The 21,293-nt window shown below is 42.1% G+C and overlaps 1 protein-coding gene and 1 long non-coding RNA gene across 4 annotated transcripts in view; one reads left to right on the top strand and one right to left on the bottom strand.

Annotated features, from left to right (window-relative positions):
* Positions 1-21,293, top strand: part of NSUN6 (NOP2/Sun RNA methyltransferase 6) — a 131,364-nt gene that overhangs the window by 11,460 nt on the left and 98,611 nt on the right. For 2 of the 3 annotated variants that reach the window (XM_069211774.1, XM_069211775.1), the window contains one exon: positions 16,290-16,369. The exons of the other annotated variant lie outside the window; for it this stretch is intronic. In XM_069211774.1, the coding sequence (XP_069067875.1) occupies positions 16,290-16,369 (80 nt within the window). The remainder of the gene's footprint in view (positions 1-16,289; positions 16,370-21,293) is intronic. 3 annotated transcript variants of the gene reach the window in all.
* LOC138262066 (uncharacterized) overlaps positions 1,573-21,293 on the bottom strand; it is a 123,300-nt gene continuing 103,579 nt past the window's right edge. The window contains exons 2-3 of the long non-coding RNA XR_011199194.1: positions 11,753-11,866; positions 1,573-2,371 (exon numbers count right to left, since the gene is read on the bottom strand). This is a non-coding gene — a long non-coding RNA (uncharacterized lncRNA). The remainder of the gene's footprint in view (positions 2,372-11,752; positions 11,867-21,293) is intronic.

Raw genomic sequence — 21,293 nt, 5'->3', positions numbered from 1 at the left:
CTCCATATGCAAAGCCTGTAAATATTTAAAGATAATACGTAGAACCCTTGTGTGTTCAAAGTCAGCTGTAATTGGATAGGTTGCATAATCAGAACTCTTTTAGAATCTAAACCCTGGCCTAATAAGAGTCCTCATGTAGTCCGAGAAGGTAATATTACAGCACTGATATAATGAGAACGCTGCCCAAATTTTCACCTCATTGCTTGGAACCAAAAAGGACGATTCTTTTTTAAGCATGTCTACATTTCTGAAGCATTTTTGTCTTTTCAACAGTGTATATTTTATCAAATTGCACATCTCCTTTTCAAACAAAGGCCAGTCTGCCTTTTACGAGAGGACTGTTATTTCACTAATACACTCTCTCCAATGCAGGCGTGAACTTTCACAGTTAACGTTTGTACTGAAAACATCTCATTTTTGTGTAATCAGATGCTCTGCTCGAGGCGCAACTAGGGAAAGCTACACCATGGCTCAAACAAGAAAACGGAGTCAAATATGTAACTGTTGCCCAAAAGCCCACTGAAGCCTTTCTTTGGTAGTAGGAGGGACAGATAAAAGATTGCGCAACTTCAAAACCATATAAACATGTTACAGCACTTAAATTAGAGGCACAATTACACCAGGACTACACCAGTGTTAGAGGGAAATCTGTTAATAAAATAAGACAGGTCAATTTGACACAATAATATAGGTTTAATCGATTTTCAGCTGGGAACAACAGGCAGTCTCAACATAGAGGCCATGACTGAAGTTCAAAGTTCTGGTTCAAACACCAGTAGCATTCATACTGTAAAAACCACAAAAAAACTGGTCAAAAGTTCAGCATTGACGTAAGCAACTACAAGCAGTACAGATAAGATAATGGGGTGCATCTGGAAAGAAGCACTTGCACTTGTTGTCTTCATGGGTGGGTAAGTTACACTGACGTCATTCACCATATCTATCTTTCTGCACAACAAGAGATTATATGTTGCGTTCTGCTCATGGTAGCCCTGCCTCGCAAATACTTATATGACCCTTACACAGTTCCCCTTACCACGATATGAATGACTTGTGGTTTTTAGGACCCTTGTGCTAAGGCAGGATACACCCTTTTGTTCCACCCTGTTCATGCTAAGTGAACATTTTGAAAGCAACAGTTGGTGCAGCTTTAAAGAAAAACTCTCATTCTAATGTGGCTTGGGCCTCTTGTGTGTTTCAGCACTGCTAACTCAACAATGCAGCATGTGTATAAGTTTCCTAAGTAATAAGTGTTTGTTTGTCCTAAATATGACCTGCCTTTTCTATTGAACCCACAGTCTGTCTTTTTTTTTTTTTTTTTTTACATGTATTAAGCCTTTCACTACATACATTGGTTTACAACTATCTCTAGCCTAAAATGTTTGTATTGGGATTTGGGAACTTATGTTTGTTTGTATGTGATGTATTCATATTCTTCCTACATCATTCCCCCCCTCTAGTTGATTATTCAACTATTCTTCCTACCTTCCCATCTACTACTCAAACTAGGGGAATCACCACATACCCACTACTCTGTCCCTCCCAATTTAGCTGTCATTCTTTTGCAACATGCTATTATTACTTGGAAAATAAGACACATCAAAAGCAACGACACAATCAAAGGCAACAAGGCCTTGAACAACCCCGACATCCAGGACGGCACCCATTCGAACCAGCCCTCGAACCACCCATCAGGGGCACCCCCCTCATTGATCATTTTCTTTTGTAGATCATGCAATGTCTGAATGGCCTGAGTTAATGTTCCATTGTCCGCATCATTGGCCGGCACATAAGTACAACAGGCCGATCCAATCTTCTTACACACCCCTCCTTCCATGGCCGTCATTAAATCAAGTACATATCTGTGTTGCATTACCTTCAGCCTAAGGGCTCCGAGTTCTTCCTTGATAGCATTGAACCCATCTTCAGTTGCATTTGTGGTCTTCATCAATTCAAAGCGCATGATCTGCAGCCAGCGTGCAGTTGCCTTCGCCTGAATGAATGGTAGGATGCTACCAAAAAAGATTTGGGCATCATTAAATAGTCTATGTTCCTGTGGAACGTCTTTCCACACTTCAGTACCAAGAAACTCAGCAGCTCGTTTTGTCCGGTAATGGTGAAGCAAGGTTGTTGGACGGCTCATGGGATGGTCAGGTAACTGAGAGATGTCCACACCTGGTATCACCAGGGAGAGGGTGTGCAAAGTCACTAGGGAGCAGAGGCCATTCTAGTTCGGGGTAGTTGCATGTGGAGCAGGGCCCCACACATCCAGTAGTGATCCATCAGGCTGAAGGTGCCGCCCTGCATATCAGTGTTGTAGGTGGTGATGTTGCAGTTGAGGTTACTCCCCACCTTCACTGTCCCTTTCCCTCTAAAACAAAGAGAAAACTGTTAATTTCTTTGCTATTCTAGGGTGTATGGTAGTCCCTGTCCATGTATATCTCTGTATGTTTGCATCCCATATTTCCTGACATTGGCCTATTATCTTATTAAAGCTTAGTGGACCTTGTGTCTCGGTACCATTCCTTAATGATATTGCTCTACATGAGAACTTGGCCTCGGTATGCCATTTATCATGGGCAAATACTGATCCTGTGATACTAAGAACTGGCCTGCCTGCGCAATCAGGGGGCAGGGGTTTAGCTAAATAGTTACTACATTCAGATGATGGGTAAGACCTCCCAAAAATACCTCGACGTAATACCCATTTTTCCCAATCTGGGTGAAACATTGTTTGCCCTGCTTCCTTCATTCTTGATATCTCTTCCATTATCTCTTGTTTTCCGGTCAGGACTTGAAGGACTTCTGGGGTGGTGTCAAATATTGTTGTGTTAACTCGTGCAGTAGCAGGACTAACGTGAGTTGGCTGTAGCTGTGCTCTCATTCTGCATAAAAATAGGTGCAGGAGACAATGTGTAATGTTTGGGGATACCTCTTTTGGGAGATGCAATTTATCTACTCCAGAAGCATGGGGGATGAGAGCGCATACATAACAACTGGTGTTGGATGTGGATGTGCCTATACTGTGCATGTGCTGATACCACACATTGTCAAACAAAGCAATATGGAGAGGGTGATGGTCAGTATCATTATCAACAGTTCTACGCATGCGTGTCATAATTGATATAGGATCAAAAAAAAAAAAATATCCAAGGGCTAAAAGCAGCAATATCAGTGCAACGAGGAGGAAAAACAAACATAAAATACATAACTTAAAAGAAGAATTGTCTAAGATTGAAGCTTTACAGGGAGACTTTACTCCGGTTGCTTCTCCTGTTCTCCCCCCCTCTTTTTCCTGCTTGGTGTCCAAAGGGATGGATGGCATGGTTGGGGCCTAGCGGATATCCTGGAGGTGGTACCATTGTTTGTGGCCTTGGACTTTCACTGCTGTAGTTGTGCTGTCTGTCACTGGGAAGGGTCCATTGAATTTGCAGTCCTTCCACTTTCTGACAAAATTGCGAATATATATCAAAGTTCCCAAAGGTTATGGTGTTTGTTGATCCTTTACAGGAGATGTGTTGGCGCGCTTCTTGGCTGCACATGTAACCTGTTTAGAGAAGAACTTTGCAACCTTGGTTAGCTCAGACATGTATTCATTCATTTCAGTTTGTACAAAATCAGGTGCACTCTCAGTCTCCAATTTATGTCTAATTGATGGCACAAATGTGCTCATTGTTCTACCTGTCACTATTTGATGGGGAGTTAAATGATGATCTGATCCTGGGGTATTTCTCAAAGCAAAGAGGGCTAGTGGGAGACAGTAGAGCCATCTTTTTTTCAATGTCACACATAGTTTACTTATTCTGTTCTTGAGGAGGCCATTAAGGCGCTCCACAATTCCATTGCTTTGCGGATGATAAGCTGAGGACAATTTGTGTGTTATTCCTAACAAGGTGGTTAGGTGAGAAAATATATTATTGACGAAATGGGTGCCATTGTCAGATCTGATCCCCTCAGGGACACCTCACCGCGGTATTACCTCACGGATCAAAACATTTGCAGCAGATTTGGCATCACAGTGAATACAAGGTCCTGCTTCAATCCACCTTGAGAATGGGCAGACTACAACTATAAGATAGCTATAATGATTGCATCTGTCAATCATATCAATGTAGTCAATGTGCAGTTCCTTAAAGGGACCTTGTGGGCGAGGTATTGTAGAAGCTATTACCTTAAAGGTGGGATTTGGTGAATACTGCTGGCACACTGTGCAGGTGTGTATGTACATTGTAATCATCTCATGTAAGTTAGGGACAAACCAATCCTGACGTATTTATATTTGGAGGGACATATTGTCTCTAGCAGTATGTGAAGGAAGATGTAGATATTAAATCTGTTCCTGTCTGAGTGCATCCTCTGGCTTCCCACAACTGTTTCTCATGCTCTGGTGCATTTTCTTGTATCTCTCTTATATGCAGGTGAGCTGTCTCTGTGTAATGTCTGGATGCATTCAAAGGTTCTGAAGATGTCAATGTTTCACTAGCTAACAAAACTGTAGTATGTGTATCACTAAGAGGGCGTGTTGCTGCATCTTTGGCTGCCCAATCAGCCAGGGCATTTCCACGGCACACAAAATCCTGAGCATTAGTGTGGGCTGCGCATTTCACTACTGCAACTGCATGTGGCAGTGTTAAAGCTTGTATCAAGTCCTCTAAAAGGGGATGTGCATGACAGTGCTTCCATCAGACTTGAGAAATCCCCGTCTGTTGCACCGCATAATGCTGGAATGCACTGTTGTAGTGACATAGGCTGAATCAGAGTATACTGTTATTGTTTCTCCTTCCCCTTGTTTGGGGGCTGCCACTAAAGTTACTAATTCAGCAGCCTGGGCTGAATATTGAGATGGCAATTTTATTTGTTCAGTTATCTGCAGTGTGTCTGAAGAGTTGTGCTGCATCGCTCTGACCACTGCAGCACCTGTATGTCTTACCCCTGTGTCCTGATCTTTTGTGGAAGATCCATCCACAAAATATACAACACTACCTGGAATGGGGTCTTCTGTTGCTTGGCTACACTCATCTGGAGTATATGTGGCACAATCATGGGCATCATCTTCAGTGTCTGAAATGGGGTGTGCAAAGAAGGTAGCATTATTGACTGTGTGGCATTTAACCACCTTCAAGGATGGTAATGATAATATTATCTCGTAGCCTGATACTCTCTGTGTTGTTAGTGTTGTTTTAGCTTTCTGAATTATTGGAAACACCGCATGTTCAGCATACAGTGTCAAGGGTGCACCCATGACAATGGGAGCACTTTTCCCTACTGCAAAGGCTGCTGTGGCTAGTGCTTGTTCGCAAGGGTAATGACTTTTCATGACAGAATCAAGTAGGCCACTAAAATATGCAATTGGTTTGTGGCCTAAAAGATACTTTTGGGTGAGGACAGCCGTCATCACCTGGCCATTACAGTGGCAAAAAAGAAAAAACTCTTTGTTATATTCTGGTGTTCCTAACACTGGTGCATTTGTTATCTCTGTTTTAATCTTACTGAAGGTTTGTTTCATCTCCGTAGTCTATGCTATCCTGTCTTTCTGTGTTTTCACCTATTTGATAGATGCAAGCAGTGGGGATATTAAAGTACTGTAGTCAAAAACCCATTGTCTGACATAATTACATAAGCCTAGGAACTTTTGCATTCCTTTCACAGTCTCAGGTTCTGTCATCTGCTGAATGGATTCTGCTCTCCCGGGCATTACTCAGCGGCCTGATGCTGACAGTAGTTGCCCCAAGTATTGAACTTCTTCCTGGCAGTACTGTAATTTGTCCCTGTCTACCTTGTAACCTCTTTGAGCAAGGGTGCAGAACAGAGACTCAGTGTCCTTTCTACACTGCTCTTCTGTTGGACTACAGATCAGTAGGTCATCAACATACTGCAACACTGTGCTGTCACATTGAAAATTGGTGAGGTAATTCTTGACCGTCCTGTTAAAGACACTAGGGTACTCACAGTACCCTTGAGGTAATCTGGAATACGGGTACTGTGAACCACGATAGAAACATGCAGTCAAATAATGACTGTCTTGGTGCAGGGGAATGCTGAAAAATGCATTCTTCAAGTCTATGACTGTAAAGTATCTAGCATCTTGGGGTATGTTGGTTAGGATGATGGAAGGGTCAGGTAGTACAGGGAATTCTGGTATCACTATGTCATTAAGGGGGCGCAGGTCTTGAATCATGCGCCACAAATTTCCCTTGGCCTTCTTTATAGGGTAAATAGGGGTGTTGCAGGGGGATACACCTCTGTATAGGACTCCCTGCTCCACCAATGCCTGTATAACAGGTGCAATGCCCTACTCTGCTTCTTTGGATAGAGGATATTGTCTCACTCTTGGCAGTATTGCTCCTTCCTTCAAAGTTATTCTGAATGGTACTGCTGTGCGGACAAGGCCTACATCTTAAGGGCCTTTTGTCCATAAGTTAGAGGGTACTTGTGCAAGGTAATTATCTTTGATAGGACTGGAGACATTTATTGGTTTCACAGGCCTTGTCTCCAGTGTGGTGCGTAAAGGTACACTGTTTTGAAAAACAATCTCTGTCCTTCTAAAGTCATCAGCAAACAACTGGTCATCTGATACGTCACCCACCTGCATGTTGGGATCACAAAAGATGACACGTGCCCACATCGCACCAGTGTGGTCACTTGCCATCAGTGTCCCATAGGTGGGGGACACTTCTAGAGCCTCTATTTCCAGAATTAGGTTTTTGTCTAATGTTTCAAAATAGGGGGCCCTGTCGTCTAAAGAGAAAGTTTTTGGGTAACTCAACTAGTTTCCCTGTCAGTTCCCGTGTTTCTGCTATGATGGTGTACACTGCTCTAGTAAAGGTTAAATGTCTACAGGTCTGGCTCTAACCTGGTTACCATCTAGGGGGTGTGTAACCATTGTCATGATGCGTGTACTAGATACTCCAGGTGTTGAACAGATCATAGTCCCATCCTCTTCAAAGTGAATAGTCATATTTAATTTTGCCATGAGATCACGTCCTAGCAGATTAGCTGGTGCATTTGGGGAGAATAAGAAACATCCATCAACATACCTCCCCCCCTATTTCCATCTCCACAGGTTTAGTAAATGGAACCCTCATTACAGCCCCGGAGAACCCCTTTGTGTCCATTGATAAATTTTACAATGGCAGTCCCTTCTCACGGATACAGGACCTGGTGGCCCCAGTGTCGATGATAAAGGTGTACACCTTGTCATTTATGACTACCATCACAGTGTGTTCCTCATCTGGCCTGTGGGTTACCGATAAGACTGGACACATGAGACTTCTCCTTGGGCACCTTCATTGGGCATATCCTCCCATGTAGTTTTGCTGGAATGGGTTCCCACCCCTGACAGTTACCCCTCCTTGTAAGTTCTGGTGCTGCAAGGTGGGCTGCTGTCTGCTGTGGCCCATACTGTATTTGGGGCACTGATTGCTGTAACTGCTGAGGCTGTATCTGTGGTTGAGGCTGCAGTTGTATTTGGGGCTGTGGGAGATGTATCACTTGGGGACTCATGGTAGGTTGTGCTACAATGCCACCAGGCGGTACCATTTGTTTGCCATAATTTGCCCTTGTCTGGTTGCTAAGTTCATCTTCCTTTTTAAATCTACAGTTTTTAATGAAATGTCCTGTCATTTTGCAATACTGGCATGTCTGTCCACTCTGGAATGTGTTTACTCTATTTCCCCCAAACCTTCCTCGCCCTCCTCTTCCATTTTTCCTGTTATTGCTTCTCTTGGCATGTTGGTAGGGTTGCATTGGGGTGCCTGAAGGAGGCATTCCCAGGGACACTGCAGCTAACTTGGTGGTGGCAGTGGCAATTCCTTCCTCTGTTTTCTTGGCTAGTTTCTGCTGGACCAATTTAGCTGCTGCTTTCTCTATTTTATCTTTCTCGCTCTTCCTTTTCTTGTCTCTTCTTACAAAAATGTATTATGTGTGCTTGTATCTCTGTCCATGGTTTGGCCTCCAAGGACACTGTTATCTAACTTATCCTGCACTTCATCTGGCAGACCCTTTTTCACTATATTGAAAAATAGTATTGCATTCTGTCCAGTTACATCCCAACTCGCCCCCACTTCCTGTGTCCATGTCTCCTTCATTCTGCTAAGGAATTGGGCTGGGTCCTCATTTGGCTGCATTGTTTGTGCCATAAGGAACCCAATGTCTGGCCTGTCTGGATAAACTTTCCTCAGTTGTTTCCAAACAATTCCCGTTCCTCTATTAAAGGGTGCCCCATCACATTTTGGGTTAGTCAATGTCACATCCTTTACTCCTGCCTTTGTGAACAGTGTGTCTGTCTCATCTCCTATAAGAGAACTTAGTAAACTCTTAATGTCCCCCTATTTCAAGAGTAATCCCTGCAGTATGTTTCTCCAGAGCTGCTATCCATTTCCCAGCACCCTCAGCAAGTTGTGGCAACTGTTTTTTAAGATTTTCTTTGTCCATCTGGGGCCATGGTATATATTGAGGCGCCCCTGGGCCCTTGAATATCAAGGGCAGTTGTGACAGGACTGTAGCCCTGTTGCCAGTAGGGTGACAAGAGTCATACTTACAAGCATATCTCTGCCACACTGCCCTTAAACTTTTTTGCATATAGGGATAATCCCAGTAAAGACCCCCTGCACCCTGAAAAATGCACATTTCTGCATTAGCCATGTCTCGGGGTTCAAAGGAACCCTCTCGCGGCCATGGTGTCATCTGTGATGCCAATCCTTCTGTCCAACCTGCTAGGTTGTCAGTAAAAGGGACACCATTATACCAACTATTTTCATACTGAGCTACTATTTCATTGGGCGTCAACTTATTGCCAGGACCTACAGGGAATGCATGTGCCATGTCTTTCCTCAGTGTCATTTTTCCTGCCATATCAAATGTTCCCTTTCTCTCATATGGGCGTGCATGCGCCCCATCAAATACTAATTCTCTTGGCTTCTTTTGTAAAGTCTGTCCTGTCCTATTGTTTTCTTCTCCCTCACAGGCATATTATGACTGTTCCTTGTTATGGTCCTCAAGAAGGGACATTCTTTTAACATGTTCAGTGATGTCATCTCTGATCCTTTGTAGGATTTTTCTAAACCAATATCTTCTTCACCTAAGCTGCTATGTGTGGAGACTGTGTCATCTAGTCCTTGTTCAATTATTTGTGGCCTAGTGAGGGCCCTTGACTGCTTCAAGGGCCCTTCCTCCTTTTCCCAAGTCCCTCTTTGGTCTACCCATCCATCTTCCTGCTCGGTGACCCACTTGCCTACACTATTCTCTTCTGCTCCGGAGTGCATGAACATCCCGCACTCTGTGGGAGGACTTTCTGGTGTGAAAGCTAACCTTCTTGTCTCATTTTTAAAATTGGTACTCGGTTTTTTCAAAACACCTTCCTTTTTTCTAGCCCCCTCCATTCTCTGTACCCCTCTTGATCTCTCATTAGATATACCTTCATTCTTCCTAGTGGGGGACATCTCGTCCTCTAAATGAAGTGTAAATGTGGCATCTACTGTCCCTATGTATTTAGTACTGTCCCCGCCTGACATTTCCCGTGGTGTACTGGCCATTTGAGGACATGGAGATGGGTGAACATATTCTCTATGTTTAGAAAAAGATTCTAATACTTTGGGTCTGTATATCCCACAGCAGGGGGATGTGAAGAGGTGGGTAGTGAGTGTGGGGCACCGGGTTGCAATGTATACATGCCCTGTACCTTTGCACTGCCTAACCTTAATTGCAGATCTTGATAGGGGGGGGTGGAGGAGCCGAAGGGAGGGTTTGAGGCTTTGTATTTGACTCATTCATATTTGTTTCACAAAAGAACCTCCATTGGTCTAGTGTGATATTCCTTTTCTCTAGTTTATTTCCCTTGTATTTACTCTGTAGGATGGTGGCCATGTGTTCTATTATTGTATTATCAAATGTGCCCTCTTTGGGCCATGCATGTGCACGTTTTAAGGTTGCTTTGTGCCATTCCTTACAGTATGTTCCTATCCTGTCCCTGTCTCCTGAGAACACTTTAACCATGTGTTCTAAAGGAGACCCCATGTCTGTTCAGTGAACTTAATCTTTTGTACTATATGTTTTACACTCTAAATGGACTTCTATTTACTTCCTAGGGTATTTCCAGACTTCACATAAACTATGTGTGAAGGTGAACATCAGATATATGTGTGTGTGTGTATATAGATATATATCTATATATATCTATATATATATATATCCCTAATCTCTGAAAGACTTTGTTTTGTTCATTTATATATATATATTGGGTAGGTGCACTTATGTGTGGCCTAAGTGGTTTGTTTGCCTGACACAACAAACAATAATGTAATTGTGATATATATACATGTTTATAAATTACTCATATCCTAAATTCCACACTGGGAGGTCCTTAATAAATGCATACAGTAGGAGGTCTAATACTAAATATGAGCCTGTTATTATTGCAGGGAATTCATGTGACTGTTGCCCATGGTTCCACTGAAAAATTGCAGTAACTTCAATATATTCACTTTTCGACCACAAGGTGGCACCAGTGTCACACATGTAGTTTTTTTTTTTTTTTTTTTTTTTTTTTTTATAGGCCTTCAAAGGGGTGCTTTACTCTTGGAAAGACAACTGCAACAGGTTTTGTAGATTTCAAAATAAACTCTTTTATTCTAATTATGCGAAGATCCTGTTCACATCTGTCTGAAAGGTAGTTAAATATATTTGTATGTGTAGTAGCTGATAATTCTCCTTCTATTTGTATACCTTCAATATATGTGTGTATGTCTCAGTCTATACTATTTGATAATTCATCTAGCCTCCAATCTTGAGGCTCTATAGTTTCATAATGGGGATAATAGTTAGTAGTGTCAATATTTGTTTTGAGCTTCATGAGGCTTCTACACTACTTTTAACTTGGAGGATAATGTCCTTGTATTCGTTCTTTGAATATTTTTTTATAATTGTCTAACAGGCATTTCTCTTATGTCAATGTAGGTGGTTTTTAGGCCTAGGGGTGATATACTATAAATACCTAGACATTCAAAAACTTCTGACTTAAAAAATGATTCTGTGGTATTGATATTGCTGATCTACTAAGGTCAGTTCTGTTGCAGAGGGCGACAGCCTGACCGTTTATAAAAATGAATAATTAATTCAGGGATGTGGAATTAATTAGTTGACTTTTTTGGGACATTACTTTACTTTTGAGTATACTGTTATAACTTAACCTTCATAAGAATAGGAGGTCTGATACTTATTCCTAAATTATATACTCAATAACATAAACTTATATATTGACATTATTATGTGGCCACATTAATATCTATACATGCATATACATACACAGTAATTCTCAGTTTCATACTAGGGCAAACAAAATACTACTGGTCACTTCCCTCTGGATTCATAGAGGGGACAACTTTTCACTATTTGCAACTACAAATTGTGATTTCCAGACTTAAGGTCTGGGTTAGGTTGACATGAGTGTTCTTTAGAACATACACTGATTGCTCAGCCCCAAGTCCACCACTACTCCTGACCACTTTTGACTTACTTAGTCAAGCTCCCTGTATCTTCCGGACTTACCACCGGGATCCCTTAGTATTATCTCAATTCATACACAATCTTGCATGCAAACACAAAAATTACATACATTACAGTGTCAAAATTGAAAATGTCTTTATAAAATAAAAGGAACAGACCTCGTACTTTGTCCACTTCACTACCTTCCACTGAGACCCATCTGTTCCCACTAAATCGGAGATTTTTACATAAATGTTGGCATCTCCCTTACCTCTTTAAAACATGTGCAGATCACCTCGTGGAGACAGGCAGTGCCCCCAGTCCAGCAGTTGGTGAGATCAAAGTAGAGCTCCTGGCTTAGCTGGCCAATATGTTCGAGGGAAATCTGTTAATAAAATAAGACAGATCAATTTGACACAATAATATAGGTTTAATCGATTTTCAGCTGGGAACAACAGGCAGTCTCAACATAGAGGCCATGACTGAAGTTCAAAGTTCTGGTTCAAACACCAGTAGCATTCATACTGTAAAAACCACAAACAACTGTGGTCAAAAGTTCAGCATTGACGTAAGCAACTACAAGCAGTACAGATAAGATAATGGGGTGCATCTGGAAAGAAGCACTTGCACTTGTTGGCCTCATGGGTGGGTAAGTTACACTGACGTCATTCACCATATCTATCTTTCTGCACAACAAGAGATTATGGCCCTCATTCTGACCTTGGCGGGCGGCCTCCGCCGCCCGCCAAAGTCCCGCCGTCAGGTTACCGTTCCGCGGTCGAAAGACCACGGCGGTAATTCTGACTTTCCCGCTGGGCTGGCGGGCGGTCGCCTTCAGACCGCCAGCCAGCCCAGCGGGAAAGAGGCTTCCACGATGAAGCCGGCTCGGAATCGAGCCGGCGGAGTGGAAGCTGTGCGACGGGTGCAGTTGCACCCGTCGCGTATTTCACTGTCTGCGCAGCAGACAGTGAAATACATGTAGGGGCCCTCTTACGGGGGCCCCTGCAATGCCCATGCCAGTGGCATGGGCACTGCAGGGGCCCCCAGGGGCCCCGTGACCCCCCCTACCGCCATCCGGATCTCGGCGGTCCGACCGCCGGGATCTGGATGGCGGTAGGGGGGGTCGGAATCCCCGCGGCGGTGCAGCAAGCTGCGCCGCCGCGGAGGATTCAATGGGGCCGCGGTACACTGGCGGGACCCCGCCAGTGGTGCCGGTCCGACCGCGGCTTTACCGCCGCGGTCGGAATCCCCATTGGAGCACCGCCGGCCTGTCGGCGGTGCTCCCGCGGTCCTCCGCCCTGGCGGTCAAAGACCGCCAGGGTCAGAATGACCACCTATATGTTGCGTGCTGCCCATGGTAGCCCTGCCTTGCAAATACTTATCTGACCCTTACACAGTTCCCCTTACCACAATATGAATGACTTGTGGTTTTTAGGACCCTTGTGCTAAGGCAGGATACACCCTTTTGTTCCACCCTGTTCGTGCTAAGTGAAAATTTTGAAAGCAACAGTTGGTGCAGCTTTAAAGAAAAACTGTCATTCTAATGTGGCTTGGGCCTCTTGTGTGTTTCAGCACTGCTAACTTAACAATGCAGCATGTGTATAAGTTTCCTAAGTAATAAGTGTTTGTTTGTCCTAAATATGACCTGCCTTTTCTATTGAACCCACAGTCTGTCTTTTTTTTTTTTTTTTTTTTACATGTATTAAGCCTTTCACTACATACATTGGTTTACAACTATCTCTAGCCTAAAATGTTTGTATTGGGATTTGGGAACTTATGTTTGTTTGTATGTGATGTATTCCTATTCTTCCTACATCACCAGCCAGCATCAACTTAATGGTGCATATTTCTTATACACAAGAGCAGGGAAAAGGTTCGCCATCAACTCTTAAAATTAATGTTATACAGTCTCTCCCTCTTGCTATATAGTAAGTGGAGGAACATTAGAAGATCAAGCACAATACTATCATGAAAATAAATCTAAGTTAATGATCTTCCAAGTGGCACATTCCAAAGATAGCCGTGACACAAGCAACAGATGCATATTTGACATTACACCTGTAATAGAATAACTACAATATGCATTATATCACTCTTGTGAGAAACTGGGGTACTGTTTCAGGAGAGTGTAAGCCCCTCTGAGGCAACAAGCACAATCCTTGTCATGGTGAATCACAAAAATCTCTAAATTAACATTTGCTTAACCCTGTGGTAGCTTGGCACAAAGCTGTCAAGCTTAAATTGGAGGCAATGTGTAAAGTATTTATGCAGCACACAAACATTAATAAAGTTAAAAGACAACACAAGAAAAATCCTAAACCAATTTAGAGAAATAGTGTAAAGTGTAATAAAATGATACCAGAACAATACAAATTTTAGTGAAAATAGTGCCAGGTCTAAATACTTTTCAGAATGAAAACTAATAAAGAATTTACCAATTGCAACCTCAGAGTGCCATGTCCCCGTAGCCATAGATATTTGAATGATGATGAACTATATTATTGTACACGTATGACCCTGGTAGCAAGAATATACTCCTTGAATATTTCTAAAGCCTCAATCTAAAACATTTTGTTAATTTCTTTAAAACAGTAGGAATCCTAATGCAGTAGCATTATTGAAGTAGTCACTAGATCATCAGGGAGTCTTCTTTGTTTTCCAGCATATTGAGGATAATAATTTTCCAATTTTTATTTATTTGTGCCCTGATTTGGATTGCCATTTCTCTTCCACGGTCTTCTGTTGTAGCCTAAACAAGTTATTTCTGCTGCGGTAATTTACAGTAAATCCGACCGAGGTTTGATTTTCCTGATTGTATCATGCCTCCTGATTCCTGTGATATATGTAGGTGAAACTTGATGCACAAGTGATAGTGTGTTTGTGACATGACTCATTTGTATTTTGTTTTTACATTGCCATGTATAGCTGCTTCAGGATGTTGAATGTGGACAAGATAAGGTCCACCTTTCATCACTGATCCAGCACTGTTCTATCACTGTGATACATTAAAGAAACATGTCCCAGGTGAAGTTGGTTGAATAAATGCAGACCTTAAGCTATGGGCACTAGACTAGCTCAGCAACTTGGATGAGGCTGTAGTGCTTGGTGTAGTCCTATGTCTTTGCACAATAATAATGCAATATTGTGCAACACACATCAAGCCAGGATGGCCGTGCACACTATTTTAGGTGAGCACAGAAGCTAATCCTCCCCAGGACCCACGCAAATGAATCCCTCGTTTGAAGCACAGATTAAGGGATGCCAGTCGTGTGCTATGTGAGACATCTGGTTCAGTTTGTGTGTGCTCTTTTTTCTCTGTTTTGCTAGGTAAGAGAAGAGAATGGATTAGAGGCCTTATCGCCGCCAAAGAAAGGCATGGATATTTAGTTTCATGGTGGTTTCTTTTCATATTTCTTCATTCTGCGATAAACACGCTGTCTAGGTGTGTGTTTCCTATGCTCTCCTAGCAACCATGTCACCCTAATCCCTGGCAAAAAACTGATGAACTGTCGAGAAGTGACGAAACATGAAAATGCCATCTGTTGCACCAGGAAAAGCAGCGCAGTTATGTGTGAAGAAGACAGTTTGCATATTGATAGTGCGCCTGCAGTGGCAATTGAGATAATGTGATCTCTGCTCCGTCTGGCGGAGTTACACATGTGTGCAGTCCATGGTTCTTAGTATTCAGGGAAAACTGGAAATGGCCTCCCATTGTCAGTCTTGCAGGGGCTGTTGCATGGTCATCAACTGTGGAACTCAACGGGTTAATGCATCTTAATACGTGGTGCAAGCTCCAGGATTTTATTGCACGTGAGGTGTCCCAGATTTTGATCCTTCGGTACACAGGGAAACGACATCTCTGAGTGTCTCCTCTCTCCTCCTCCTGTACGTGTTCCTCAGGATGAGGGCAGTTCGGCAAATGCAGAGGCCGACTTGGTGGAAAAGTAATTGTGCCTGTTGTGATTGTTAATGCTGCTGATTTGAATGTGGCTGGGTGCTTGATGTTGCACAACTGGTGAGTGGTGTGGTGCAACTGTTAGTGGGGCCCAGTCCCCTTGGATTGATGGAATTGTACAGATCTCAAAATGTCCTTTTTCAGATGGATGTTTTTATTTGGGTGTACATTAACAGTATTATAATGCATGAGTTTGTGATCTGCTTTTTTGTGTTCATTTGAGCGAAAAATATGTTTATTTCTGATTTGTCATCCATGTGATAGCTTCCCAGTCATAGCATTATTATTTTTTTTTTACATTGTTTCGTATGTTGTTCTAGAGCGAGAACTGGCCTTGAGTACACTGTTGAGCTGCTAGAGTTTTATTTTCTACCTTTATTCTAGTGATTTCATTCACCGCTTTTATTGGATACTGTGCAAGTACATTTTATATTTTATTTAGGGTGTTTTTTTGTCGTGTCCCAAATGATTGATTACTTAAACAGTTATTTTTCCTGGTCAATAGGGAAGCAGGAGTTTTTCATGTGAACTTTTGCTGTCAGGCAGGTACTGTCTCTAAGAAAGCTGTTTACCTTGCTGTTGCATGTTCGCCCCCTGCTTTTCCTTTTTTTGCCTGGCTTAAAACTTTATCTGCCAACGATTTGTCGACGATTGCTCATTATTCAGCCGTTTTGGGTGTTGTTATCCCCTCAGGCTGTGATCCTCGTTTTGTTCCCTCCAGCAGGTTGATTGATGTGTGAGCCAGAGAACGTGTATTGTGATTCGGCGGCTTTCACTGGAAAGCTTTACGGCCCTTGGAGGCGCCCCACAAGTACGTGCCTTTGCTGATATTACACTTTCTGTTTTTTTGCAGCAGTTTAGAGGCCTTACTGTTCCGGTTCTTCAGCACTCTGTTATTCCGGATATTTTACTGGTCCCCGTCATTGGTCCAAGGTCTGTCGTCTTTTAAGTTTGTTTATAATTAATATTCAGCAGTAATTACGTTTTCTGAACACATTGAAATTATCTAGGGGTTCAGGGTAAGATTTCACAAACCGTGTGACTTGATGATTAGGTAAGCCCAGAAAAGTGCCTGAAATCTAAAACTCATTACATAGCCTACTCTGCCCGCAGACACATTAAAACACTTCTTTGTGCACCACAGTGATTCCAATGATGAGCAATGCCAACGTTAATGCAAGGGGAAGGGAGATAATCTTCATATTAAAACTTTGTGGTTCTTCTCCTGTTACAAGTGCAAGCGTGTTTTCATCCTTCGCAGGAGTCAGACATGCTCATCAGAGGTCGAGGGGTGTTTGGCCCCTGTGAAGTGTGGTGAACCATATACAAGCTTTTACATCAACACCACAAACAATTTAAACACCAAAACCAATGGAAAACCTCAATCTGGAATCAAGTTTGAAGCTTTATTTTATAATCACAAAGTCAATGTCATAAAGACAGTGCAAAGAAGTAAATGATGACCATAGGATGCCCAAAACGCCTGAACAAATTTAATCGAATTAGCATTAACAGATTTAGGCAGTCCAGGAAAATCATACATATCAATGGAATCAGAATTTGGTGACCAGAAAGATATCTCAAATTGGCATTCAAGGGTTCTTGATCGGCAGAGCAGAAAGACCGCGGTAGATTTCTCATTAGAAAATGTGCAGTCAGGAAAGCATGTCTGCACACAGCATGAAAAAGCAGAAGACAGGGACTGGGCTGAACTGGACTCAGCAAAGAATGAAAGTGATCTGCTCCAAGTACCCAAAGTATTTGATGTTTTAAAACTCAATACAAAATTCTGGTTGGTCAGTTCAGAGGCTTCACATCACAAAAAAGAGGCATCATCCAATCAAAGGTCAATACAAATGTGGGTTTGCAACAAGGGGCTCCTTTCCCAGGTTTAACATGAAGTCACCTGCTTTCTCCGTGTTAATCCAATTAGTTTGAATCATTTTTGTATCAATGGCAACTTTTCCACTGGTTCTCATACCTTCACAATTCGATCGTCTCAGTTCTGTGTGAACATTTGCAGTTTGAAACATTTGGCAGTACATGTTACTGTTAAATCTACTTTCTAAGGCAGTGGTTCCCAACCTTTTGACTTTTGTGGACCCCCACTTTATCGTTACTGGAAGCCAGGGCCCCCCAGCGAATCATTATTGTAATCCGCAGACCCCCCCCACTGAGACATTACTGAAAGCTGGGGACCTAATCTGTTGATATTAATTAATTTTCTAAGCTGTCACGGACCCCCTGAAGAGGCTTTGCGGACCCCCAGGGGTCCTCGGACCACAGGTTGGGAACCACTGTTCTAAGGGCAGAAAACTAAAAGTCTCTATGAATTACCAAATAAACTACTGCTACTTGCAAGTTTCTCATGAGAACGAATCCTAGAAAGAAAGCTCATGTTAAAGAAAACATTTTCGACATCTTGTTCATGACTGCAGGGAAAAAGCATTTTGCAGGTCTAGTTAAGTTAGCATAAGAAATTCAAATGCATTACAGAGTGAATAATGTTTAACATGACATATAATACTAATGAAACATCAAACCATTTAGTGCATGTTAATATGACTCATACATTTAAATCAATAAGCACTTGTCATTCTAAATATGCATTAGTAAATGTGGCAGAGACGTACATTTTCATTTCAATTAATATGTAACTCTAAATTATTAAACACACTTTTAATGTTAACTGACAAAAATGTGTTTCAGTACACATGTTTAACTATAGCCAAAAATTATACTTCTACACAGTTTTCAGTAAGTTTGCATGTAACTTGATCAGGTGGGCACAGTGTCTGCCATGACTTGAATGAAAAACAGTAGCACAATTCTGTGCGTGTCAATGCAGCATTTGTGTTGAGCATTAGTAACTTGTCGACAGTAAACTGTCTGCTTAGCTTACATCTGGGTCGCTAAAAGCTTTACTGAAATTTGTGCTCCAACGCAAGCATGTTTCTACTTGACGCACTTTTAATGAGAACAACCATTTCCAATGGCTTTAATGTGTGAAAGCATGCAAGAACATTTGTGTATGCTCATGTTGGTATAATAAAGCTACCATTGGTACTCGCCAGAAAATTAAAACCCCAGCCCTCTGGAAACACACATTTAATTACACTGAGTGCAAAAAGCGAGCAAGCCCTTCCCTCCTTAGATGAGTTCCTTTTATCCTCATTCCATCAATGCATTAGTACTTTCACTCTCCCCTCCATTCATTAATCTGCCATTTCTTTGTTTTTCCATCAACCCATCTACTGCTCCATCCAACCTTTTTCATTTAGCCTTTTCCCCTGTCGATCTTTTGACGCTTCCATCCTACTTGCTTCCACCTATCCATGCTTTCACTATCCAGTTATTATTTCATCCTTCCTATCACCTTGTTTCCTTCACATTTCCTTCTTTCCACTCTCCATCCTTTCCCCTTTGGATTTACCTATCTTTTTTCCCTCATCTCTACTCTCTTTCTTATCTTTCTCACATGCTCATAGCTTTTCTGTTACTCTCTATGTTTTCGACTTACTTACTTAATTATTTTCTTTTTGTGCTTCCTTCACTGTAAATTCCAGCCCAAAACCCTTTTTAAATGTATTTCCTAGCAGTGTTTGTCTGCAGACTGAAGGGTCCCTCGAATAACCAATTAACATTTTAGTAGGACTGAGTTCGCCAGTCCCTGGGCAGCCCCAATCTAAGCTACTAGAGTGGGTTGTTCGCTAGACGCTAAAATCAACACCAACTTCACTCCAGTAGTTAAAATGCGAGTAACATCTAAAGCATTAAAATCATGCTGAAGCGATATCATGTGTGATATAAAGAATGTAGTGTGTGATGATTCCTTGTCCTATTAAGATGTAAAATAGTTCCTCCTGCCGAATGATGCTCCAGACAGCCAATAGCGATACCCCAGACCTAAAAAGTATCTCTACTCACATGTAATTATTACAAGTCACTAGTGAATTCGAACTTACCCCTGGGACTGAGTCTGTGAAAGAGCGAATGACCCTGTCATGGCCCCCGTCAATCCTGAACAGAGAAATGGTGAATAACACATGGCTTTCAGTTCCCACTTCTTTATAAGTTTGAATTTCATGCCATTGGGCACTGAGAGCAGTGGGAGGCAGGCCTTTGGCTGTGTGGAGCGCATTTTCTCAACCTCTCCCCATGTAACGAGCACTGGCAGAAGCTATCGCAAGGCCTCTTGTGCATCCACATCCTCTTTAAACGTTGTGACTAAGGATCAGGATACGACTTACATAGAAAATCTCGCACTTCTCCATTTTGAGTCTGTGTGGATGTCACATGAAGCATAGTGGCATGAAATTGATCATTGCGAGCAACAGCAGACATATCAGGATTTACAGGTTAGTTTGGGAGTAGCTAAGCTCATCCAGTTCGTTCTTTTCTTTGCATTCTGGGACTTGTCGTCCTGGTTTAACACTTTATAAATAAGGCTCCCAGTTTTCCGTTTTTAATGATTTTTACAGATAAATGCAGACAGAAAAGAATGTGAATGTGATTTGTAGGCAAACAAAGTCTTTAGATGAGGCCCTGAAGTATGCAAAGTATTGCAGTGATGAGCAGGAAATGAAGCAGAAGAATCTGAATGAAAAGTTTATGCTAGCACAAACAAAGCAGGAACATAGAGGTTTTCAGAATCAGTTGTTTCCAGGACGTGGTGGTGTAGCTCAAGTTGTTGGTGTTCAAAGCAATATGCAAGGAGTTGGATTTCAAGCGGGAATTCAAGGTGTACAAGGAGGTATGGTTGTCGCGCAGGGTAGAAGTTGAGGAGTTCCGATTGATGCAAATATAGATGTTGATGCAGCTACATTGAAGAAAATGACTTCTACTCATCTTTGTAAGAGGGTGGACCATTAAAAGTGTGAATATAGGCTCAATCCAGACGGAATAAATAATAATCAGGTACAGGGAGGCAACCAAATGCAGATGCAAAATGTGCCTGCACAACAGGTACAAGTGCCAATGAAGAATCAAGTTCAAATGATGCCAGTCCTACAAGCCCCTATAGCTCAATAGAATGTGGGTACCATAAGATTGAATCAAAATCAATTGACCCAAGTACATCGAAATACAATGCAGGTACAAAACCAAAATGCGATTCAAGTTTGCTATGCTTAGGGATGAGGGCTTGGACTCAGACAAGTCGTCAGCTTCATCTGTTACTGCAGTAGAACTCTGTGACAGCGAGAGAATGGCTTTAGGTGAAGGAAGGTGTTAGTCTAATTGCTCTAGCTTGAGAAGCTGGAATACATTGAGTAAAGCCAAGTGTTGATTGAGGCAAATATAATACCTCCTCTGTTGCAGTCTCTTTCACATTCTTATATTTGATCAGTAGAACTAAAACACATGTTATTCTGTCATAGAGCATCTCAGCGCAGTATTCAGTGTGGCTTTGTTGCAGTGCAGTATGGTAAAAGTCTAAAATCTGGATGACTGCATCGGTCCTAGGCTGATATGACATCCCCATTCAGTCCTCATGTCCTTAGAAAAATAGTCTACTCTAAGAGTTCTGACTCTATAAAGCTGTAGGCCATGACTCCATTTGGTCATAGAACTCCTTTGTGAGCTCAATATTGCAGGGTTTAGACTACGCCCTCCTGTGCTAGAATGAGAAAGGCACATTAGTGTTGTTTGCACCAACAAAAGGATTTACCTGGGGCGTTTACTTGAAATGGGATGCCTGTAATAGTGTTTTAGCCTGTGAGCTGAGAGATTTTTTAGGATAGATGTGTTATGAAGAAATACTAATATTGCAATAAGCAAGGAGGTATTATTGCTACTGATGTATAATATAAAATATAAATAATATAATGTTAGAAATTGGATCTCTAGTTGGCAACCT

Source organism: Pleurodeles waltl, chromosome 10 (assembly GCF_031143425.1).
Source record: "Pleurodeles waltl isolate 20211129_DDA chromosome 10, aPleWal1.hap1.20221129, whole genome shotgun sequence".
NCBI classification, from domain to species: domain Eukaryota; kingdom Metazoa; phylum Chordata; class Amphibia; order Caudata; family Salamandridae; genus Pleurodeles; species Pleurodeles waltl.
The sequence above is the reverse complement of the archived record's forward strand: the minus strand, read 5'-3'. Positions and strand labels throughout refer to the sequence as shown.